This window comes from Vulpes lagopus, chromosome 5 (assembly GCF_018345385.1).
Source record: "Vulpes lagopus strain Blue_001 chromosome 5, ASM1834538v1, whole genome shotgun sequence".
Taxonomy (NCBI): domain Eukaryota; kingdom Metazoa; phylum Chordata; class Mammalia; order Carnivora; family Canidae; genus Vulpes; species Vulpes lagopus.
This window is the reverse complement of record NC_054828.1, coordinates 47,121,549-47,148,058: the sequence shown is the minus strand read 5'-3', so window position 1 is coordinate 47,148,058 and position 26,510 is coordinate 47,121,549. Positions and strand designations below refer to the sequence as shown.

At 38.1% G+C, this 26,510-nt stretch overlaps 1 protein-coding gene across 1 annotated transcript in view; it reads left to right on the top strand.

Moving 5' to 3' along the window:
• LOC121490978 (WD repeat containing planar cell polarity effector) overlaps positions 1-26,510 on the top strand; it is a 443,477-nt gene that overhangs the window by 217,164 nt on the left and 199,803 nt on the right. The window contains exon 12 of the mRNA XM_041755267.1: positions 25,137-25,200. Within this exon, the coding sequence (XP_041611201.1) occupies positions 25,137-25,200 (64 nt within the window). The remainder of the gene's footprint in view (positions 1-25,136; positions 25,201-26,510) is intronic.

The following is a 26,510-nucleotide window of genomic DNA, read 5'->3' as shown; positions in this document are numbered from 1 at the left end:
TCTTTGTAGTCATGAGACTACAAATATATTAATAAACATATCACTGATGACCATAATAAGAATAATACATTTTCTTTAGAATAGTGTTTTTATTTCTATTTTCAAGCATCTTCTCTTACCTCTCTGTCCCTTTCCCTACTCCCTCCCCCACAATAACCAGGAAAATGGGATTCTGTTGATCTTCCCTGTATACACATGTAACATTACCTCATTAAAAAGAGGGGCACCTGGGTGGCTCAGTCGGCTAAATGTCTGTCTTTGGCTCAGGTCCTGGGAGTGCCGTATCGGGCTCCACACTCAGCGAAGAGTCTGCTTCTCCCTTTCCCTCTGCCCCTCCCCCTGCTTGTGCGCACGCGCGCGCTCTCTCTCTCTCTCTCTCTCTCACTTGGAAAAGAAATTTCTTTTAAAGAAAAAAAATAGAATCTTCCTCTTCCACTCCAAACTTTCAAGTAAATTTGCCTCCCTAAAGATGCTATGAATCTTGGAGCTTTGCTGCTTCATCCTGTCTCTTTGACAAGTACAGCTTTAACTTTTGTCAGTTTTGTCCTCACTGTTATTCTCTCTTCCCTCTCCCCTCACTTTTACTGTCTGCAATGAGAGAATGAGAGATTAGCCTGGTGCTTGAGCAAGTCCTATGCTACCAACATACAACTGAGTAGGAGTTTTTTGCCCTACATGGTGACACAGGTGCTTGGTATAGTGTCAACTACACTCAGGTGGTTTTAGTTTCAAACTATTTATTTTTGCTTCCTGTGGAATCTTCTCCAAATTTTTCTTTAGTTTTTTTTTTTTAATTCACTCAACAAATATTTACTCTGTGTCCTCCACTATGCCAAAAGTGCAGAATAGAACTCAAAGCTCTAATTTTATTTGCTGAGGCTGCAGCCACATGCTTAGCATAATTTATAGTCAGTGGTCAATGATCAGTTTCAGGATATTCGAGCTTTATACATTTATTACTTCTCTAGCTTTTTAGCCCAAAATATTACATGATAGTCTTAAGTACTTTGTATGATCCATTATGCAGAGCTTTGTGACTCCTCTAGTCCTTCCCCATCTTATCACTTTTACATAATTTATTTCCTTTTCAGTGACTTAACTAGTTACTCTTCAGGAACTTTAATCTTTTCTGACTTGATGTCTAAGTGATTAAGGTCACTGTGAATTCTGACTTGGTATCTCTCAGTGCTAAACATATTCCCTTCCTTTCTTTCATCTTGTCCTGCCATGAAAACACTGTTGAGATCTGCAAGAGAGATGGAAGGGAGATATATGTTTAAATGATTTCTAAGTGCCTATTCCCATAGTTAAAATTGTTGAGATATCACATCTGGACAATTGACATTTATCATTAGAATGTATTTCATTCTTAGAGCTGTGACGTTGGAATCCTTGAGCTGTGTGGGTAGTCATCCTGACAGGTTTGTTGGTTAAAACATGGGTCTCCTATTAAGTTTAAATGATCACTACAGTGAAAGACCTACAGCTGGAATGGAAGAAAAGCTGCAGAAAATTACTGAAATAAAGGATGGGATTTGGCAGACTGGGGTTGGAGCAAAAGAAGTGTGAAACAACAGGTGCCATGGGTTATCAGCATTTTTAATTAACATCTGTTTTTAGCCTGAAGCACTTTGCTGAGAATGCTTCACCAGGGCCTGTAGTCAGAGATAAACACAGACTATTGAGAAGCAGCTGAGAAGTAGCTGAGTAGGAAAACATAAAGTTTTTCCTTGAGAGGGAATAATCTTGGAGGTTATTCACTGAATATAGACATCAAAGGGAAATCCCTATTAAAATGATACGTTTTTATATCATTTATTTTGATACTTAATGTATATATAAAGTCACAGTAAAGGTATGAAAAGCCACAATGCATAATAATACAAGTGTTCACTTCTACTTATACCTGGGCTTGGAACTTGGAGGTGGTTCTGAGGGGACTTTTGCCTTTTCTGCATAGTTTGAATTTTGAAAAGGAGACAATATTTATGTATTACATTCATAAATAGAATAAAAAATTAATAATATATGGCATAAGGTATTGTGGAAACTTAAGAATTTTTCATATTGGGGGAAAATGGAAAGAATTTTGAAAATAAAAACAAAGGCAATAAGGGTTTGGGCAAAGGAATGAAAGTGTTTTTTCTTTTTAAGTAGTTTTCTTGATTAGCTTTTGTTAGATATAAAAATGTTCACTAATGTCATCTAACAGTAAGACCCAAACTGTAAAATAAAAACAGTATATAACTCCAAGACACAAGCTTCCATTATTTTGCCTTTAGTCCAATGAAAAGCTCAGGTTTGGTTTGTTTTGCATTGTTTGTGGAATGAAAAATTTCTTAGAAAATTTTTAATGGATACTACTATGTTACGTATATTCTACATAAACTGCTAATTCAATTTTTTTTTGGAATTTTATTTTTTATTGGTGTTCAATTTGCCAACATATAGAATAACACCCAGTGCTCATGCCATCAAGTGCCCCCCACAGTGCCCGTCCCCCAGTCACCCCCACCCCCCGCCCACCTCCCTTTCCACCACCCCTTGTTCGTTTCCCAGAGTTAGGAGTCTCTCATGTTCCGTCTCCCTTTCTGATATTTCCCACTCACTTTTTTCTCCTTTACCCTTTATTCCCCTTCACTATTTTTTATATTCCCGAAATGAATGAGACCATATAATGTTTGTTCTTCTCCGATTGACTTATTTCACTCAGCATAATACCCTGCAGTTACATCCACGTCGAAGCAAATGGTGGGTATTTGTCGTTGCTAATGGCTGAGTAATATTCCATTGTATATATAGACCACATCTTCTTTATCCATTCATCTTTCAGTGGACACCGAGGCTCCTTCCACAGTTTGGCTATTGTGGACATTGCTGCTATAAACATTGGGGTGCAGGTGTCCCTAGCGTTTCACTGCCTCTGTTATATTTGGAGTAAATCCCCAGCAGTTCAATTGCTGGGTTGTAGGGCAGATCTAGTTTTAACTCTGAGGAACCTCAGAGTTTTCCAGAGTGGCTGCACCAGTTCACATTCCCACCAACAGTGTAAGAGGGCTCCCCTTTCTCCACATCCTCTCCAACATTTGTTGTTTCCTGCCTTGTTAATTTTCCCCATTCTCACTGGTGTGAGGTGGTATCTAATTGTGGTTTTGATTTGTATTTCCCTGATGGCCAGCGATGCGGAGCATTTTCTCATGTGCTTGTTGGCCATGTCTGTGTCTTCCTTTGTGAGGTTTCTTTTCATGTCTTTTGCCCATTTCATGATTGGATTGTTTGTTTCTTTGCTGTTGAGTTTAATAAGTTCTTTATAGATCTTGGATACTAGCCCTTTAACTGATAGGTCATTTGCGAATATCTTCTCCCATTCTGTAGGTTGTCTTTTAGTTTGGTTGACTGTTTCTTTTGCTGTTCAAAAGCTTCTTATCTTGATGAGGTCCCAATAGTTCATTTTTGCTTTTGTTCCCTTGCCTTTATGCATGTATCTTGCAAGAAGTTACTGTGGCCAAGTTCAAAAAGGGTGTTGCTTGCGTTCTCCTCTAGGATTTTGATGGAATCTTGTCTCACATTTAGATCTTTCATCCATTTTGAGTTTATCTTTGTGTATGGTGTAAGAGAATGGTGCAGTTTCATCCTTCTGCATGTGGATGTCCAAATTTCCCAGCACCATTTATTGAAGAGACTTTCTTCCAGTCTTTCCTGCTTTGTCAAATATTAGTTGACCATAAAGTTGAGGGTCCACTTCTGGATTCTCTATTCTGTTCCACTGATCTATGTGTCTGTTTTTGTGCCAGTACCACACTGTCTTGATGACCACAACTTTGTAGTACAACCTGAAATCTGGCATTGTGATGCCCCCAGCTAAGGTTTTCTTTCTTAAAATTCCCCTGGCTATTCGGAGTCTTTTTTTTTTTTTTAAGATTTTATTTATTTATTCATAGACATGAGAGAGAGAGAGGCAGAGACACAGGCAGAGGGAGAAGCAGGCTCCATGCAGGGAGCCCGACATGGGACTCGATCCCGGGTCCCCAGATCACACCCCAGGCTGCAGGTGGCGCCAGACCGCTGCACCACCGGGGCTGCCCTATTCGGGGTCTTTTCAGATTCCACAAATCTTAAGATGATTTGTTCCAACTCTCTGAAGAAAGTCCATGGTATTTTGGTAGGGATTGCATTAAATGTGTAAATTACCCTAGATAGCATTGACATTTTCACAATATTAATTCTTCCAATCCATGAGCATGGAATATTTTTCCATCTCTTTGTGTCTTCCTCAATTTCTTTCAAAAGTGTTCTGTAGTTTTTAGGGTATAGATCCTTTACCTCTCTGGCTAGGTTTATTCCTAGGTATTTTATGCTTTGGGGTGCAATTGTAACTGGGATTGACTCCTTAATTTCTCTTTCTTCAGTCTCATTGTTAGTGTATAGAAATGCCACTGACTTCTGGGCATTAATTTTGTATCCTGCCACATTGCCAAATTACTGTATGAGTTCTAGCAATCTTGGGGTGGAGGCTTTTGGGTTTTCTATGTAGAGTATCATGTCATTGGCGAAGAGGGAGAGTTTGACTTCTTTGCCAATTCGAGGCTTTTATTTCTTTTTGTTGCCTGATTGCTGAGGCTAGGACTTCTAGTACTATGTTGAATAGCAGTGGTGAGAGTGGACATCCCTGTAGTGTTCCTGATCTTAGGGGAAAGTCTCCCAGTGTTTCCCCATTGAGAATGATATTTGCTGTGGGCTCTTCGTAGATGGCTTTTAAGATGCTGAGGAATGTTCCCTCTATCCCTACACTCTGAAGAGTTTTGATCAGGAATGGATGCTGTATTTTGTCAAATGCTTTCTCTGCGTCTATTGAGAGGATCATATGGTTCTTGTTTTTTCTCTTGTTGATGTGATCAATTATGTTGGTTGTTTTACGAGTGTTGAACCAACCTTGCATCCCAGGGATAAATCCCAGTTGGTCATGGTGACTAATCTTAATGTATTGTTGGATCCTATTGGCTAGTATCTTGTTGAGAATTTTTGCATTCGTGTTCATCAGGGATATTGGTCATAATTCTCCTTTTTGGTAGGGTCTTTGGCTTTGGAATTAAGGTGATGCTGGCCTCATAGAACGAGTTTGGAAGTATTTCTATCTTTCTCTTTCTATCTTTCTGAACAGCTTTAGTAGAATAGGTATGGTGTCTTCTTTAAACATTTGATAGAATTCCCCTGGGAAGCCATCTGGCCCTGGACTTTTGTGTCTTGGGAGTTTTTTGATGACTGCTTCAATTTCCTCCCTGGTTATTGCCCTGTTCAGGCTTTCTATTTCTTCCTGTTCCAGTTTTGGTAGTTGTGGTTTTCCAGAAATGCATCCATTTCTTCTAGATTGCCTAATTTATTGGCATATAGCTGCTCATAATATGTTTTTAAAATCGTTTGTATTTCCTTGGTGTTGGTGGTGATCTCTCCTTTCTCATTCATGATTTTATTAATTTGACTCTTTTCTCTCTTCTTTTTAATAAAGTTGACTAATGGTTTATCTATCTTATTGATTCTTTCAAAGAACCAACTCCTGGTTTTGTTGATCTGTTCCACAGTTCTTCTGGTCTCTATTTCATTGAGTTCTGCTCGAATCTTTATTAAATCTCTTCTTCTGCTGGGTGTAGGATCTATTTGCTGTTTTTTTCTCCAGCTCCTTTAGGTGCAACAGTAGTTATGAACAGCCCCTCTACTAAGTATTGAGGAGGATGCACTTGTTAGGAATGCTCCCTTAAGTCTTAATTTACAGTTCTAGTGTAGCACTTGCAGACTGAGGTTTTAGTCAGTTGTGGAAGTTGTTCTCAGTAATTTTTGAAAAGCCCAAGCACTAGAGTCAAATAGAACTAAGTTTGAAATGCAGCTTCATTATTTACTAGATTCATAAGCTCTTATTTCCATTTTACAGATGAGGAATTTATAAACCTCAGACATCATTTCAAAATTATAAATAATAAATTAGAAGTTACTAGCATCGGGGGATCCCTGGGTGGCTCAGTGTTTCAGCGCCTGCCTTTGGCCCAGGGCATGATGCTGGAGACCCAGGATCAAGTCGCACATCGGGCTCCCGGCATGGAGCCTGCTTCTCCCTCTGCCTGTGTCTCTGCCTCTCTTTCTCTTTCTCTGCATCTATCATGAGTAAATAAATAAAATCTTAAAAGAAAGTTATTAGCATGTATTAAGTACTTAATAAGTGTGATAGCTACTTTTACTGTGTTTATGGCTCCTTCTGCTATACAGTGAGTTGCTTGAAGTCAAGAACTAACATCATTAGTTTTTCTAACCTTTTGACTTCTGGCACAGGATCTTGTGCATTAGAGATATTCTGTAAACACCCTATAAAAGTAAATATACTTATAGGTGACAATGTAGCTGATGATAACTTTTGAATGATACGAATTTGAAAGCTTGTAGAGTTCAAAATGATAGAATTCTGGGCTCCTAACAGGCCGTAGAAGCCAACGAGGGGGCTGGCTCATTTCTTTGTAGAGCCAAACCTGGAAGCCATTTGGTCATTCCTTTTTAATAAACACAAGATGGCATTTCTAATCTGGAATTCAGGAACCCAAGAAGCAGAAACCTGATCTAAAGAAGAAGGACCTACAAGCCTGCAGCACATAGTTCTTTTTTTTTTTTTTCTAGTGCTATTAGAGCAGTGCTCTGGTAGAGGGTGCAAGTTTTGGAGCCAGACTGCTATACAGGTAGCAATAGGACCTTGAGTAAGTTTAAAGTGCCAGATTTATTTAGGAAATAAAAATAAAGAATGCCCAGTGAAATGTGAATTTCAGAACTGTTCAGTATAAGTAAGTCCCAAATATTATATGGGATATACTTAACACTAAAGAATTATTCATTATCTCAAATTCTAAAAATTTAACTGATTATATTGTGTATGCCAACTTTTACTTAACCTCTCTGTGCTTGAATTTTCTCATTGTTAAATGGAAGATAATAATAGTACCAATCTGATAGGGTTGTGAACATTACATGAGTTAATACATAGAAAGTACTTAGAATAGTAACTAGTATAGAGAAGATCTCAATAAATGGTACTTTGCTACTGTTGTTACCGTGGGTGTTGATGGGGTTATAACATTTATTGAAGATATTATTGTTGAGACTTCTGTCAGGTGTGATAATTAACTGGTAACAGACGGATCTATCACCAGAGACATCTATTAAACTGGAAAAAATGTATTAAAATTTGTTTTTAGAGATTAAGTGATTGACAGTGCAGGACTCTGATCCCTGAGAGTGAAAAACAAATGAGACCAATCTTATAATCTCCCAGTTTTCCAATGGTGGGGGAGGGGAGGGGAAGAGCACTTTCTAACTAGAGAGCAAGGAGGAGGAACCCAAGCAGAACACAGCTGTTTGTTGCATTGGTCGGAGTTCAGGGAATATGAGACAACTGGAATTTATGGGTTTGTGTACTGGAGAGGTAGATGCTGTGCAGAGAAGGAGCTCCAGAAATCTGCATAAGGGTCAATTTAGGAGTTCCCTAAACTGTGCTTGCATAGAACAAGACTTCTCAAGGCTGGGCAAAGGCAATGACAAGACAGGTCCATGTCTCCCAGGAATGGACCTGCCTGAGAATCCCTGCTTCATCATTCATTGTTTGGGTATAGCTTGAGGGAATGTAGCTTCAGTTTAGGTGTAGTGATGAATTTTAGATCACAAGAGCTGAAGCTATTGATCTATTTTGTTCCCTGAAGTCAGAGATCTCAGAGATGCATTCTCATGCATACCACTGTACAGATCTTTTTTCCACATAGGTTCAGAGAGCAGCTACTCCATGGAAACTGAAGACAAAAAGGGAAGTTAGTAAGATAAAACTCTGTCTATTGTCACTGCATTTCATCTCGTGGCTGCAAATAGCATTCATGCTTTCCCTCATCCACTATCCACTTTCTTTCCTTTTGTGTGATATGCCATTGCCAGGCATTTCCACTTCATTGAGTATAGGCCATTGTGGGTTTTTCCCCCCAGGCTTTTATGAGCCATTCCAATAGCAATTTATCCCAGCCCCCTGGAGTCCTTGATGAGGATGTTAAATTCCATATCCTGAAAGAGTACGCCCACATTAATGAATTCTTATTTATCCTATCTTCCATTCCAAGCCCTTTTTTCTTACTGGCACATGCTGGCTAAATCTTGGAACTCTTTAAGTGTGCGGTCCCCTGGTTTATCATATCTAGCATGTTTCCAGCTGGGTTGTGCTGAAATTTTAAACCCAGTTATCAGCTGGCAACCAGGAGAGGAGAAGGGGCATTTTCTGAGGGGAGGGAACATTTGTTGGGTTGTGGGGAGAGGTCTTTACAGGATCTTCTACCACAGTAGAAGTGCTAGCTCAGATTCAAGGGTTCTGCACTGTCAACACCCTCAAAGCCTACCCAAAAATCAGGATCCCAGGTGTTTTTAAATAGGATATTGACTAGCAAAGTGAACTTGTCTTGGTGATACATCCAAATACCTCTAGAACTCTGTGACTCTGTTAGGTCTCCCACCTGTCAACTGTGTCTGCTTTTCAAATGCAGATGATAAGGATCTCTGTAATCTACCAAAGTGGTTCCCTGGCTATTAACTGTTTGAAAATAACACTCAGAAAAAGGAAAGAAATGACAAGAGCACTCAGTCTCTCATAATGCTTCCTTACGGCATAAATACAACTTAGTAGTAATCAGCATATTCCATTGTCTACTTAGTAAGTATTGCCCATCCACAGCCTCTGCCATACCACAGAGCAGTTGTAAAGAGAGTTCTAAGGCTGTCAGAAGTCGTGAAGCTAATGTTGCCCATCTGAAGAATCCCATGTCACCCAGGAACAGGACTGCCTTGGTATCTCAACTACCCGCAGTCACTGCCCAGGAGCAGCTTGTGGAAAGTGTAGCCTTAACAGGAAAACACAATGATACATTTCAAAATGCAGCAGCTGGGGCTGTCAGTCAGTTATACTCCCTGCAGTAGGAGATCTGAGAGATATATTCTCATGAATGCCACATTGAGGTCTATAAATAGAAGTGGGAGAGATGACATGAAAACAGCAGAGTAGGGAGCTCCAAGAATCAGTCCTTCCACTGAAGCAATCATTAAGCAAACAAAACTGACAGAATTAACTTTAACTCTAGAATCTAATTTAAAAATATAACAATCAGGAGAGTGTGTAATAAAGACAGAGGATATTAAATATTGGTAAGAAAACATTACTGTATTTTTGTTTACCTGTCTACCATCCCCCATTACCCAGTATAATAGTGGCCATGAGGACAGTGGTTAGCATTCCTGGTGTTACCTAGCTGGTGCCAGAAGACCATGATGGACCTTGTTCTAAAAAAAACTGGCTGTGCATTTTGTATTTTGACCAGTCTTGTGGTTTCCAGAGTGACCCTTGCAGAGGCTTCATTTTGTTTTGCCTCCATCAGGCTGGAACAACATCTCTGGCAAAAGCATTCACATATGTCAAAAGCATTTTTAAAGACATATAATATGCATAGCTGTCTCAGGCAAGAGGTGGAGAATGGGGAAAGCAGCAGTTGAACCAATAGGCCTGGGAAAGAGAAGACAGAGGAGAAAATATTTGGAGAACAAGGCCCTTGAAGGGCTACCACATATACCAGGGAATCACAGGTACAACACATAGGCCTAAAACTGGATGCATGCTCAGAAATACCTGAGAGAACTCCAGTCATAAACCTCTGGAAGACCTTGGGCTCTGCATAAACAAGCAGGGAAGGCTAGACAGAATTGTATGTAGGTAATTTGGCTAAGCAATGAAGGAGTATCCTAACTGCAAGCTGCTCTACAAAGACTGGAAGAGTTGTTTGTTGCTTCAGGATTTTTTTTTTTTTTTAAAGATCTATCAGGTCATCTGTCAGGATTTTTTAAAATCCTGGCTGATTGATGAGATGATGAAACAGAGATGTCAGTGATCACACATGACAAAGAATATAGGCCTTGCAAAAACAGTTTGAGAATGTGAGTAAACAAATGGATAAGTGCCCTCAATAGCACAGCAAAACTTGGAGAGGGGAAGAATCTGATTTCCAGAGTTATCACATTATGATACTCAAAATGTCTAATTTCAAAAAAAAAAAAAATAGAAAGGCATACAAAGAAGCAGGCAAGTCTGGTTCATTCACAGGGAAAAAAAAGTTGAGAGCATCACAGGAGAAGCCCAGGCATTGGGCTTATTTGACAAATACTTTATACCAACTAGGAGTTTAAATGAGCTCAAAGAGCTAAAGGAAACCATTGACAATGAACCAGAAGGATGATGTATTACCAGACAGAGAATACAATAAAGAGACCAAAATTATAAAGAGAAATCAAATAGAAAATTTTGAGCTGTAAGGTATAATCGTTGAAATGAAACACTTACTAGATTGGCTCAACACATTTGAACAGGCAAAAGAAAGAATCAGTGCATGTTAAAATAGGACAATTATCAAGTTAGAGGAGCAGATAGAAAAAAAGGATGAAGAAAAATGAATAGAACCTGAGCAAGGTGCCATCAAGCATATGCATTATGGGAGTCTTAAAAGAAATTTTTGACTAGCAGCATGAATCTACATATCTAAGAAACATGATGAAATTCAAATAGAATCAATTCAGCAAGGTCCACATCAAAACACATTAGAATCAGAATTCAAAAGCCAAAAGGGAATCTTGAAAGTGGAAAGCAGAAAGCAACTTACCTTGTAGACAGGGTCCTCAGTAAGATTAACAGCTTATTTCTCATTAGAAACCATGGAGGTCAGAAAGTGGTGGGATGACATTTAATATGTACAAAGGAAAAAACCATAAACCAAGAATTCTACACTTGATCTTAGAGGTTAAAGCTTTCAACTCAGGATGTTAGCTGTGGATTTTTCATATATGTTTCTCTAAAATCAGGAACAAGACAAGGGTGACCACTCTCACCACTTTTATTCAGCATAGTACTGGAAGTTCTAGCTGTAGCCGCAGACAAGAAAATGAAATAAAAGTCATCCAAATGAGTAAGGAAGAAGTAAAGCTTCCACTATTTGCAGACAACATGATACTATCTATAGAACATCCTAAAGACCATCAAATAACTACTAGAACTGATAAATGAATTCAGTAAACTTTCAGGATACAAAATCTGTTGCATTTCTATACACTAATAATAAAGTAACAGAGAAATTAAGAAAATAATGCCATTTGCATTTGTACCAAGGAATAAAATTAACCAAGGAGGTGAAAGACCTGTATTCTGAAAACTAAGAAATTGAAGATGGCACAAATGGAAAGGTATTTTATGCTTATGGAGTAGAAGAACCAATATTGTTAAAACATCCATACTACCAAAACAACCTACACATTCAACACAATCCTTCTCAAACTTCCAATGGCACTGTGTATAGAACTAGAACAAGTAATCCTTATATTTGTATGGAACCACAAAAGATCCTTAGTCAAAGCAATTTTGATAAAGAACAGAGCTGGAGGTATCACAATTCCAGATTTCTAGGTATAACACAAAGCTGAGATAATCAAGAGTATCACAAAAGTAGGGACATAGATCCATGGAACAGAATAGCCTAGAAGTAAACCTACACTTATATGATCAATTAATCTACAACAAAGGAGACAATGGGGAAAAGATAGTCTTTTCAACAGATGGTTCTGGGAAAACTGGAAAGCTACATGCAACAGAATGAACTGGACCACTTTCTTAACACCATACACAAAAATAAAGTAGATTAAAGACCTAAACGTAAGACCTAAAAACCATAAAATTCCTAGAAGTAAACATAGACAGTAAAATTCTTCCACATAGGCTGTAGAAACAATATGGTACATATGTCACCTCAGGCAAGAGAAACAAAAGAAAAGTTAAACTATTGGGACTACACCAAAATAAAAAGTATTTGCACAGCAAAGGAGAACACCAACAGAACAAAAGGGCAACCTAGTGAAGAGGGAAAATATTTGCAAATGATGTATCTGATAAGAGGGTAATATACAAAACATATAAAGAACTTACATAACACCAAAAAAAAAAAAAAAACAAAAACAAAAAAACAAATAACCTGATTAAAATGAGCAAAGGACTTGAATCGACATTTTCCCGAAAAGGGCATACAGATGGCTAACAGACACATGAAAATATATCAGCATCAACTAATCATCGGGGAATTGCAAAATCAAGACTACAATGAAGTATTGCCTTACACCTGTCAGAATAACTAGTACCAAAAAGACAAGAAATAACAAATGTTGATGAGAATGTAGAGATAAAGGAACCCTATGTGTTATATGGCAGTGCAAACTGGTGCAGCCACTATGGAAAACAGTATGGAGGTTCCTTAAAAAATTAAAAATAGAAATATCAATGATTCAGGTAATTCCACTACTGGGTATTTACCCAAAGGAAATGAAAACACTAATTAAAAAAGATATATGCACCCCTATGTTTACTGCAGTATTACTTACAATAGTCAAGACTTGGATGCCCATTGATAGATGAATGGAAGAAGAGTATGTGATGTGTATATTATATATGCCATGGACTGTTAGCCATAAAAAAGAATGTGATCTTGACATTTGTGATGACAGATATACATACCTAGAGGGTATAATGCTAAGTGAAATAAGTCAGTCGGAGAATGACAAATGCTATATAATTTCACTCATATATGGAATTTAAGAAATAAGACGAATGAACAAAGAAAAAGATGAAAAATACAGAGAGCACACTGATGGTTGCCAGAGGGAAGGCAGGTGGGGGGTGATGGGTGAAAGACATAAAAAGAGAGATAAGAGTACATTTTTCATCATGAGCACTGAATAATGTATGGAGTTGTAGAATCATTATATTATAAACCCAAAACTAATATAACATTTTATGTGAATACTTCAATATATATGTTGAAAAGAATTATATAACATATTATATATATTTTATATGTAAATTATATATAAAAGAATTCTACACCTGGCCAAGTCTTATACACTGAAAACTTATAACTTATTCTTGTTAAGATGGCAGTACTATCCAAAGCAGTCTACAGATTCAATGCAACTCCAACCAAAATTCCAATGGCTTTTTTTTTTTAAAGATATAGAAAAGGCAAGTTTACAAATTACATGAAATTGCAAAGGGCCCCATATAGCCCAAACAATCTTAAAAAAGAAGAAAGAGGACACATTCTTCCTGATTTCAAAACTTACTACAACTGTTTTTTGTTTTTGTTTTTTTTTTACCAAATCAATAAGGTAATTCAATATATACTAGATGGTCTTTTCCAAAAATGCCACATAAACTATACATCCATATGGGGGAAAAATTAGTCTTGTCCTCTACCTCATGCCAACACAAATATTACCTGAAATGGATCACAGCCCTAATTGTAAAAGGTGAAATTATACAACTTCTAGAATGAGAATGACATCAAAATGACAGAATAAGTTTTTTTTATCATCTTACCCCCAAGCGACACCAATTTAGATAATCACCCATGAATAAGAATGCCTTTGCGGAATTCTGGGAGTCCAGTGGAAAAGTTCTAACAACACCACTGGAGCAAAGAGGAAAAAAAAATCTTCAGGTTGGATGCATTGAATAAGGGTAAGAAGAGTGGTTTCATGTTACGTGTGTCATCCCTTCCCCAAGCTGGCACAGCTCAATGCCAAGAGAGACCTCCTCAGCCCACTATTTCTCCAGTGGCTCAAAGTGAGAGCATGTGAGTAAGTGCTTGGTTTCCCAAGCTGTGCAGGTTGCTGCCAGAGACTCACTTCTTTCTCACCCATTTAGAATACTAAAGTGTGCTGTGTAACTAAGTGGTGGGGAGCAGCAGGAACAATAGCAATCACAGTTCTCAGAGGTCATCAAAGGGACACAGATCCTACTAACTGAATGGCAGACTGTTACCAGGAAGGCTGCCCACAAACTCATGAGGACACCTTTCCTATGGATCCCCAAAACTGGCATCAAGTACCCCCAATGTTCCATATGTGCCCCCAACACATGGCCAGCTCCCTATGCACATGTCCAGGGTGACAAGAGGAAACTTTGCAAATGGCTACTAATCACACACACAAAACTGGCCTGACTCTGTAGGATTAAGAGAAACCACACAAATTTGAGCATCAAGGACTGCCCTAAGGAAAGCAAACAGGAGGCTCTCAGCATCTGGCCTAGGGTTACAGAACAGAGAGAAGGCATACAATCTTAAGAATTCCTCCCAAAGGGGGAAGAGAAGTGTGGAGCAGGTGTATACATGGAAAAGTTCTGAGAAAGACTCAGAATCCCCACAAAGCTAAAAGAAGGTATTTCATTCCCTACATTAGTTGGTAAGGCTGGACAAGGTGACTACTTCTTAAAATGGGAAAGTAGCAATACAGACTTCAAGGATCATGAGAAACCAAGGAGACATGATACCACCAGAGGAACACAATTTTCTAGTAAATATCCCCAAAGAAATGAAGGTCTGATTTGCTCAATAAAGAATTAAAAATAGTTGTTTTTTTTAAGGAAGCTCGATGAACTACAAAAAACAAAGACAAGATAGGGAAAACCATGTACAAACAAAATGAGAACTTTACAAAGATAGAAATAATTAAAATAAGAAGAAGGAGAACCAAAAAGACTCTGGAGGTACAGAATACAATGGATGAAATGAAAAACTGTAGTAGAGAGCATTAATAGCAGACAGGATTGAGTGAAAGCAAGAATCAGAGGTGGAAGACAACTCTTTTGAAATTACCCAGCTGAAGGAGAGCAAAGAAAAAAATGAAACCGAGTGAAGAAAGCACAAAAGAAACAAAAGCAAACATGAAATCTTGGGATTTCATCAAGATAAAACGCTTTTGCACAGCAAAGGAAATAGTCAACAAAACTAAAAGGCAACCTTCGAAATGGGAAAAGATATTTGCAAATGTCTTATCAGATAAAAAGCTAGTCTCCAAAATCCATAAAGACCTTATCAAACTCAATACCCAAAAAGCAAAAAATCCAGTCATGAAATGGGCAGAAGACATAAACAGACATTTCCCCAAAGAAGACATACAGATGGCCAACAGACACATTAAAAAATGCTCGACATCACTCAGCATCAAGGAAATATAAATCAAAACCACAATGAGATACCATGTTATACCGTCAGAATGGCTAAAATTAACAACTCAGGAAACAGCAGATGTTGGCAAGGATGCGGAGAAAGGGGAACTCTCACACTGCTGATGGGAATGCAAGCTGGTGCAGCCACTTTGAAAAACAGTATGGAGGTTCCTCAAAAAGTTAAAAATAGAACTACCATCTGACCAGCAATTGCAGTACTACATATTTATCCAAAGGATACAAACATAGTGATTCAAAGGGGCACCTGCACCCCATGTTGATGTTCACAAGAGCCAAAATATGGAAAGAGCCCAGATGTCCATTGAGAGATGAATGGATAAAGATGTGTATATATATAAATGAGATGTTACTCAGCCATCAAAAAGAATGAAATCTTGCCATTTGCAACGACGTGATGGAACTAGAGTGTATTATGCTAAGCGAAATAAGTCAGAGAAAGACAAATACCATATGATTTCACTCATATGTGGAATTTAAGAAACAAAACATGAACATAGGGGAGGGGAAGGAAAAATAAGAGGAAAATGGAGAAGGAGGCAAACCATAAGAGACTCTCAACTATCGGGAACAAACTGAGGGTCGCTGGAGGTGTGTGGGGGATGGGGTAACTGGGTGATGGGCATTAAAGAGAGCACATGATATAATGAGCACTGGGTGTTGTATGCAACTGATGGATCACTGAATTCTGCCTCTGAAACTAACAGTACCATATATGTTAACCAAATTGAATTTAAATAAAAAATTTTAAAAAGTAAGGAAAGCATAAAGGAACTATAAGATACCAAAAGAAAAAACAATCTGTGAAATTATTTTCCATCATCAAAGCTTGTGGTATTTGGTGATTTTTTTAAAAAAAGATTTATTTATTTTGGAGAAAGCACACAAGAGAAAAGAGAATCCCAAGCAGACTCCCTGCTGAGCAGGGACCCTGAGACAGGGCTTGAACTCAACCCTGAGATCAAGACCCAAACTGAAATAATATCAGTCACCTAAGTTCCTGGGCCACCCAGGTGCCCTTGCATTTGGTGATTTTTGATTGTGAACTCCTATTTGTTTTAATTTAATTAATGGTAATCCTGGGGCTTTCTATCAAAAATGCTTTAATCCAGGGGCACCTGCCTGGCTCACTCAGATGGTGGAGCATGTGACTCTAGGTTTTGGGGTTGTAGAGCCTACTTTAAAAAATGCTTTAATCCAGATACGATTTTTATTTTAATTCTTTATGCCAAAATTAGGCACCCTATATCCTGGGAACATTTTAGCCCCTGGCTTAATCAGAAGTCTTCAGTTTAGCACCTTTACCTTGAGACTTGTTCAAGGCTCGGTCTCTTGAATGTGATGGCCCTTAGAATAATTTTGCCTCTCCCAGGCCCTGCCCCCCTCCTAGTATTTGCTCTCTGTCCAAGGATCTTTATTATTTTTCCATTTTTAAATTTTTAAAAAATTTTAAATTTAAATTAAATATGCCAGCATACAATGTAACACCCAGTGCTCAGTCCATCAAGTGCCCTCCTCAGTGCTGTCACCCAACTATCCCATCCCTCGATCCAGCTCCCTTTCCACAATGCTTTGTTTCCCAGAGTTTGAAGTCTCTTATGGTTTGTCTCCATCTAATTTTTCCCCACTCAGTTCCTCTCTTTTCCCTTATGGTCCCTTTCACTATTTCTTATTCCTCGTATGAGTGAAACAATATGATGATTGTCCTTCAATTGACTTATTTCACTCAGTATAATACCCTTGGAATTATAGGGTTTCCAAGTTCCATCCACTTGGAAACAAACGATGGCTTTTTGTCCTTTCTAATGGCTGAGTAATGTTCCATTGTATATATAGACCACACCATCTTTATCCATTCATTTGTTGAAGGACATCGTGGCTTCTAACACAGTTTGGCTGTTGTGGACATTGTTACTATGAACATTGGGGTGCAGATGTCCCAGCGTTTCACTACATCTGTATCTTTGGGGTAAATACCCAGTAGTGCAATTGCTGGGTTATAGGGTAGCTCTACTTTTAACTTCTTGAAGAACTTCATAGTTTTCCAACTTTCCACCTGTACTAGCTTGCATTCCCACCAACAGTGTAAGAGGATTGCCCTTTCTCCACATCCTCTACAACCTTTGTTGTTTCCTGTCTTGTTAATTTTAGACATTCTTATTGGTATGAGGTGGTATCTCATTGTGGTTTTGATTTGTATTTCCCTGATGGCAAGCGGAGCATTTTTTCATGTGCTTGTTGTCGTTGTGACAAATGGAGAAATGTCTGTTCATGTCTTCTGCCCATTTCTTGACTGGATTTTTTGTTTCTTGGGTGTTGAGTTTGATAAGTTCTTTATCGATCTTGGATCAATCGATTGGCCAAGATCGATTGGCCCTTTATCTGATACGTCATTTGCAAATCTCTTCTCCCATTCTGTAGGTTATCTTTTAGTTTTGTTGACTGTTTCCTTCCCTGTGCAGAAGCTTTTTATCTTGATAAAGTCCCAACAATTCATTTTTGCTTTTGTTTCCCTTCCCTTCATAGATGTGTCTAGTAAGAAGTTACTGTGGCCAAGTTCAAAAATGTTTTTGCCTGTGTTCTCCTCTAGTATTTAATGGATTCTTGCCTCACATTTAGATCTTTCAAGCATTTTGAGTTTACCTTTGTGTGTGGTGTAAGAGAATGATCCAGTTTTATTTTTCTGCTTATGACTATTTGATTTTCCCAACACCATTTATTGAAGAGGTTGTCCTTTTTCCATTGGATATTCTTTCCTGCTTTGTTGAAGATGAGTTGACCATAGAGTTCAGAGTCTATTTCTGGGTTCTCTATTTTGTTTTATTGATCTCTATGTCTATTTTTGTGCCAGTACCATACTGTCTTGATGATCACAGCTTTGTAATATAGATTGATGTCAGGCATTGTGATGCCTCCAGCTTTGCTTTTCTTTTTCAACATTCTTCTGGCTATTTGAGATCTTTTCTGGCTCCATACAAATCTTAAGATTATTTCTTCCAGCTCTATAAAGAAAGCCCATGGTATTTTGATAGAGCTTGCATTGTACTTGTAAATTGCCCTGGGTAACAGACATTTTCACAATATTTATTCTTCCGTTCTATGAGCATGGAATATGTTTCCATCTCTTTATGTCTTCCTCAAATTCTTTCATCAGTGTCCTATGTAGTTTTCAAACGGATCTTTTACCTCTTTGGTTAGGATTATTCCTAGGTATCTCATGATTTTTACAATTTACAATTGTAAATGGGATTGATTCCTAATTTCTCTTTCTTCCGTCTCATTGTTAATGTATAAAAATGCCACTGATTTCTGTGCATGGATTTTGTATCCTGCCACACTGCTGAATTGCTGTATGAGTTCTAGCAATCTTGGAAGAGAGTCTTCTGAGTTTTCTATATACAGTATCATGTCATCTGTGAAGAGGGAGGGTTTGACTTCTTTGCCAATTTGAATGCCTTTTATTTCTTTTTGTTGTCACTGCAATCACTGAGGCTAGGACTTCTAGTACTATGTTGAACAACAGTGGTGAGAATGCATATCCCTATTATGTTCCTGACCATAGGGGAAAAGCTCTCTGTTTAACCTCCTTGAGAATGATACTCGCTGTGGGACTTTCCTTTATGGCCTTTATGACGTTGAAGTGTATGTTCCCTCTATCCCTACTTTGTTGAGGGTTTTTATGAAGAAAGGATGTTAAGATTATTTGTTCCAACTCTGTGAAGAAAGTCCATGGTATTTTGATAGGGATTGCATTGAACCTGTAAATTGCCTTGGGTAGCACAGATATTTTCACAATATTAATTCTTCCAATCCATGAGCATGGAATATTTTTTCATCTCTTTGTGTCTTCCTGAATTTCTTTCAGAAGTGTTCTGTAGTTTTTAGGGTATAGATCCTTTACCTCTTTTGTTAGGTTTATTCCTAGGTACCTTATGGTTTTGGGTGCAATTGTAAATGGGATTGATGTTTTACGAATGTTGAACCAACTTTACATCCCAGGATCACTACCACTTGGTTGTGGTGAAAAATCCTCTCTATGTACTGTTGGATCCTATGGGGGGAATTTTTGCATCAATATTCATCAGGGATATTGGTCTGTAATCCTCCTTTTTGCTGGGGTCTTTGTCTGGTTTTGGAATTAATGTGATGCTGGCCTCATAGAACAAGTTTGGAAGTATTTGCTCCATTTCTATCCTTTGAAGCAGCTTTAGTAGAATAGGTATTATTTCTTCTTTAAATGTTTGGTAAAATTCCTCTGGGAAGCCATCTGGCCCGGGACTTTTGTGTCTTGGGGGGTTTTTGATGACTACTTCAATTCCCTTACTAGTTATTGGCCTATTCAGGTTTCTGCTTCTTCTTGTTTCAGTTTTGGCAATTTGTGGGTTTCCGTAAATGCTTCCATTTCTTCTAGATTGCCTAATTTGTTGGCATATAGTTGCTCATAATACATTTTTAAAATCGTTTTATTTCCTTGATATTGGTTGTGATCTCTCCTCTTTCATTCATGATTTTATTAATTTGAGTCTTTTCTCTTTTGTTTTTAATAAGACTGGCTAGGGGTTTATCTATCTTATTAATTCTTGCAAAGAACCAGCTCTTGGTTTTGTTGATCTGTTCTACAGTTTTTCTGGTCTCTATTTCATTGAGTTTTGCTTTAATCTTTATTAACTCTCTTCTTCTGCTTGGCTTAGGTTTTATTTGCTGTTCTTTATCCAGTTCCTTTAGGTGCGAGGTTAGCTTGTGTATTTGAGTTTTTTCCAGTGTTTTGAGGGAGGCTTGTATTGTGATATATTTCCCTCTTAGGGACTGCTTTTGCTGTATCCCAAAGATTTTGTTTTATTTTTATTTTATTTTCAATTTTTATTTATTTATGACAGTCACAGAGAGAGAGAGAGAGAGAGAGAGAGGCAGAGACACAGGCAGAGGGAGAAGCAGGCTCCATGTACCGAGAGCCTGACGTGGGACTCCATCCTGGGTCTCCAGGATCGCGCCCTTGGCCAAAGGCAGGCGCTAAACCGCTATGCCACCCAGGGATCCCAGATTTTGAACAGTTGTACTTGCATTTTCATTAATTTCCATGAATCTTTTTGATTCTTCTCTAATTTCCTGGTTGACCCATTCATCTTTTAGTAGGATGCTCTTTAACCTTCATGTGTTTGAATTTCTTCCAAATTTCTTCTTGTGATTGAGTTCTAGTTTCAAAGCATTGTGTCTGAATATATGCAGGGGATAATCCCATTCTTTTAGTATCAATTAAGAGCTGATTTATGACCTAGTCTGTGGTCTATTCTGGAGAAAGTTCCATGTGCACTTGAGAAGAATACCTTTAGAATTTTCTCTTTATCTTTGAAATTTGCAAACTTCACTATTATATGTTGGTGTATTGATTGGTTTTTGTTGATTTTAGGAGGGGGTCCTCTCTATCTCTTGGATCTGAATACCTGTTTCCTTCCCCAGATTAGGGAAGTTCTCAGCTATGATTTGTTCAAATATACTTTGTGGTCCTCTCTACCTCTTTTGGAATCCCAATATGATGAATATTACTTTCTTCCTGTGTTAATTTTTTTTTCTCTTTTTTCCTCTCTTCCTTCCTTTCCATCAATTTGTCTTCTATGTCACTCACTCTCCCACTTCATTAACCCTAGCAGATAGAGTATCCAGTTTAGATGACATCTCTTAAAGTATTTTTAATTTTGGCCTGATTAGATCTCAGTTCTTCAGTAAGAGAATCTCTCGAGTCCTTTTTGCTTTTTTTCCAGAGCCACCAGTATTAATTGTATTTCTGAATTGTATCTCTGACGTGGTGTTTAAATCCACATCTAGTAGGTCTGTAGCAGGGAGTATTACTTCTGGTTCTTTCTTTTGTGGTGAATTCTTCCTTCTAGTCATTTTGTCCAGTGCAGAATGGCTGTATGCATGAGGAGAGTCAAAAATATCAATCATGACCTAAGTAAAATACAGTCTTGACAATTCTGAAGAGTTCAGAGACCAGAAAAATAAAAAGAAAAACATAACAAAATTAAACCTAAGGACCATGAAAGTGATAAACAAGATGAAAAAAATTTTAAAAATTTTAAAAAGGGGTGGTGAGGAAATGGTGGTGGAGCGAGAATATAGTCTCACTAAGTAGACCTAGAGCGTGTTCCTCATGGTTCTGGGTGTATTTTATTCTGTATATTAGAAGATGTTAAATTCCAAATTTGTATAAACCAGCAAATCTTATATAGAAACCCAGCATCGATCACAAAAACAGAAGCAAGATGATAGGGGTGGGGGTGGAATGGAAAGGGAAAATAATAGTCTCACAGACTGAACGAACACGGTGTTCCACTTGGTTCTTTGTGTATTTTGGTCCATGTGTTAGAAGGTACTAACTTCCACCATTATAAAACATAACTAGACAGAAAAACAAAACCCCACAACTCATATATCTACCAAAATTAAATTGAATCTGTTGAAAGGAATCCAAAAATGAAGAATATATCTAAGACATGTAATTGTAGAAATATAAAAGGAAAAAGCTTAAAAATGAAGAGTTAGTAAAATGTTGTTGAGGCAGGAAAAGAGAAAAAACATTGGAAATTTTTAACCTGAAAGATAAATGAATCATAAGGAAGCAGACTTCGAGTTCTATATACTACCTTCCCTCATTCCTGGAGCTTTCCAGTGCTGCTTGGTCAGTAAACTTGCTCTTCCCTTGTCCTTCAAGCAGGTCTTCTGGGGGAGGGGCCTGCTGCACTGATTCTCAGGTGTCTGTTCCTGGGAAAAGATGCCCGCCCCCTGCCTGGTGCCCGGCTCAGTGTGAGCTGTTTATCCTGTAAGGCCTTTGTTCCCTAGCGGCTCTACCTCTCCCAGGTGAAAGATGAAAAGAAAAGTGGCTGCAGCCAGATCTCCAGCCCCAGAGCCAAGAGCTCCCCATGAGTACCAAACTGCAGTCTCCCAGTGCGCACTGGCCTAGATGCCCCTGGGGGCAGGCACCAGGCACTGATCTGCACAAATGGAAGTGTGCCCAGCAGCAGCAGAGTTCTCTACTGTCCCGTGCCCTCTCCGCTTCTGCCTGTCCCAGAGGGAATGGGGATTGCAGGCTTCATCTGCAGGGGCACCATCTGATGGAGGGCCCAGCTCCACTGGACCTGCTCCTGGGGTCTGCCTCTCACGAAGGGAATGGAGGGCAGCCACCTCCGTCCATTGCCAGGCTCTAGGGTAAAGAGAGCTCAGGTGCTGGCCCACAAAACTGGCCAGCTTCTCCCAGGTGTCCCGGGAGGTTTGCGGTGCTCCAGCCCTTTACCATCATCTAACTGTGGTTTGCAGTGAGCTTTCTCCCAGGTGCCCTTATTCCTGTTGTGTCTCTGGAAATATTGAGACTTCACTTCCCTTCCTGCAACTCTGCCCTATTTCTCCACTGAGTACTTTTCAGTCAGAGAAATATAGCAAATACACAAAGAACCAAGTGGAACACCGTGTTGGTTCAGTCTGTGAGACCATTATTCTCCCTTTCCATTCCGCCCGCACCCCTATCATCTTGTTTCTGTTTTTGTGATCGATGCTGGGTTTGATATAAGATTTGCTGGTTTATACTCAGGTGCAGAGTTCTAAAGGTCCCGATTGTCCAGTCCACTGCTTTCCTGCCCCAGCTTTCCTCGGCTCTCCTCCCTTGTCTTTCTTCTCTGTCTTCCTACCTTATCAGAAGTGATCATGTTTCTCTCTGTAGCATTCCAGTTGTTCTCTTTACACCTCAGGTTGAATTCATAGGTGTTCAGAATGTTTTGGAAGTTACCTAGGCACATTTGGTGGACCAGGTGAATGAAGGACTCCTCATCTTGCCTCTCTCCCCTTACTCTAGTTTTAATGAGGGATTTCATTTAGTTAGTTATTTTTTTTTTATTGAGACTCTGGGACCCTTGGAGAGATTTTCTTATTTTTTCAGATTTCTATGGTATACTTTAACGTGTGTTTTATAGGCAGTCTAGTTGGGAGCTTCCTCTGCTATTTCTAGTTGGTCATGCTGCCAGATGCCAATGCCAATTCTTTCTTTTGATCAAAGTGTCCATCATTGCCTCTCACCTAGAAAGAAAAACACATTCTATCTTGCCCCTCTTAATTTCACTGTCTCCAATTTTAATTTATCCTATATATAATTGCCAACTTAATGTATCAGTGAACACATTAGACATTTTAAATTCAAAGTACCTGGAAACAAGAGTTTCAAGCTCAGGAAAGATAGGGATCCTAGAGATTATTGAGTCACTGATATAATTATAAATGCCATGAGACTGGGTAAGGTTATTGGGGAGACTAGAGTAGTGAGTATAAATAAAAGAGTATTATAGAACACCAATTTCAAGGAGTAGGCAGAGAAAAACAAACTAGGAAAGGAGATTAAGAAGATGAAATGCCAGAAATTGGAAAACAAAGAATGATATTTCCAAATGTGAGGGAAGGGAGGGTTTCAAGGAGTGGAAATTTATAGGGTCACATGTGGCCAAAAGGGCAAACAAGAGAACTTATCATTTGTTTGATCATTAGAAGATGGATGATTACTGTTAATCATGTTGTCAGAAAAGTTTCAGGGGAGCCCCCGTGGCGCAGTGGTTTAGCGCCGCCTGCAGCCGAGGGTGTGATCCTGGAGACATGGGATCAAGTCCCACGTCCTGCTCCCTGCATGGAGCCTGCTTCTCCCTCTTCCTGTGTCTCTGCCTCTCTCTCTCTCTCTCTCTCTCTCTCTCTCGCTCTCTCTCTCTTTCTCTCTCTCTCTGTGTGTGTGTGTCTCTCATGAATAAGTAAATAAAATATTTAAAAAAAAAAGTTTCAGTGTAGTGGGATCATATACTAAACAGCAATGACTGTATGAACAAATAATACAACTTGCTATAATCCTCTCTCCTTTTTCTTCCACATCCACTGAATATATAATGAGTCAGTAAGCTTCCTGAAACAAAAATAATCACAATTGCCTTCTGATCTTCCCTAGTTGAAAGGGATTCAGGCAAATACTGGAGAGGTTAGTAAGAAGGCAAAGGAGGAGATTGGGGATAACAGTCATTAATTTTTTGTTTAGACTTTATTATAGATATTTTATTAGTAAATTTATGTAATCTGGTAGTAATAACTAATGTACATTTCTGATATGTTTTAGTTGAAATCTTTATTTTTATACTATCATATTTCACAATATAAGATAGAGAACAAAGAACTTAACTGCTTGCTTTTGGAGTCAGAAAGACTCAGTTATATCTGTGTAAATCTCAGCATTCAGACCAAAAAAATTTTAAAAAAAAGACCTTTCTTTCTAAAGCTATATGCAAGAGTATACGATCATGACATGCTTTCCTCTCAAGATCTTAAACTTTTTGTAAAGGTAATTAAATTGTAGCTTCATGTATCTTAGTATAAAATTAAACTTTCATCAAAAGGAATTATCAAAGTTATACTTCAGGGAAAGAGAGTATGATTGTGAAAAAAAAGAGTAGAAAAGTAGTTCTTTGCATATTTAGAAAATACTTTAAAATATTTAGAAACCATTTATTTCATCATTTTAGAACAGCCTAGGATGTATTTTCTCCAAAACTCACAAATAGGACTTTTTGTAATCATACATCCGACTTCTCACCTTTTACCTAAGAAACACAAAAGTATAATTCTTTGATTTGTTAATTACTTTTATCCTGCTATATTCTCCATATCCCCATACTTTTCTCCTATAAAACACGATAAAGTTAAAAATTATGAGAGACCTATTTCCTAGGTCAGCCTTTCTCTGTATTCAGCAGCACCTACTCTGGGCTAAGCTTATCCTTGAAAGTTGCATTGGAGGCCTCTATAGGCTCTTTGCCTCAGCTCCTTGTAAGTGCATTAACATTCACACGCAGAAAATCCCAGCAGGCAAATTCCCTATTGCTTGAAAATATTTTTCCCAACGAAGAACAAAAACAATAATACATAAATATATTAAACAAGCAGCTCTCTCCTTTGTGGTTTGTTCACAACTAACATATAACATTTCTTTTTTTCCTTTCAGGTACCAGAGATTTGAAAAGGCATTTCTGTTAGCTGTTGACATTGGTGCTCGTGACCTGTTTATGGTGAGTCATTCCCAAAGATGATTTTGTGCCTTCAGTTCTAAGGCTGAGTAAGTTGTCAGCTTTTGTGACCATTAAAAAGGATTAGTGTCATTTGTGCCTTACACACATGGTGGGAAAGCATTATTCCATCTTGGCTTGCAGCTTTGCCTTCATGAAACTGGTCAATAGCCATCTAGTCTCTTTTGACTTGTTGACATTTTCCTTGCCAGGGCCCAAAGGATATTTTATGTTTTCTAAGAATGTATAATTCTTGAACTTTTTTCTTCACGTACCTTGATATAAGGGGATGACACCTTTCTATCTAATAAGCTTTAATGTCTTCTTAATCCATTCTCTGAAGTACAGCTACAGAAGCTAGGACATAAGGCAAAATATGTGTCATAGATTTTGAATATGCTCAGTTTGTCCCTTAGATTTTAGTGTGAAGTAACAAATTATGAATGTTCTCACTTACATTTTTTAATTAACCACAGTTCACAGTAGATGCAAGGGGTTATAAATTCACATACACTTTAGTCATCCATTTATTAGCTAACAGTAAAATTGGCCAGTTTCTTACAGATCCTTGTGCTCTGTATCAGTTTCTTATAAGATCTTTTACCACAATGTCACAGTGAGATCAGATGTTCCTTTTCTGGTTTCCTAGCATATTCTCCATTAGAAACTTCACTGTTATCAAAGAAACAGTTAAGCAAATTTCTTGAAAACAAAAAAAAATTCTGGAAGTCTCTTTTACCTGAATCTTCTGCACAATGAAGACATTTTTGTAGTTTAAATTAAGCTTTGATGGTTTAGATGTTAAAATGGATTTATGGCTTTAGGTCACTTGTCTTTGGAATGAGTTTGTTGTTCAAATTCTAAGTTTCCATCATTCAATTATATTGTGCTTTCATTAATTATGAAAAAAATCTTTGTAATCATGAAAAAAATCTTTGTAATTCCTTCAAAAGTATGACCCTTCTGTTATTTATCATCTGTATTTTGTATTTTGTTCTGTCAAATTGAACAGGCATATTCATATATAGAGGGATGGTTTTACTCTGACTAATATTTGTGCATATTGAGATCACAGTGTCAGAAATTAGAATACTTTGTAGATTTTTTGATCCCACTGACTTTCTCTTTATCTCTACCTTTTCACCTCTGCCACAATTCACTCTAGTAAAGGTAGATTGTCTTCATATTTCTTTACTTGTAATGTTTTGGGGTCTTAGTGGGGATAATGTACTGAAAGACTTCATAAACTGGTAAGTAGTATACAGATATCATGTGTCACTACTGCTAAGACAGAAAAAAACTTATTATTATTA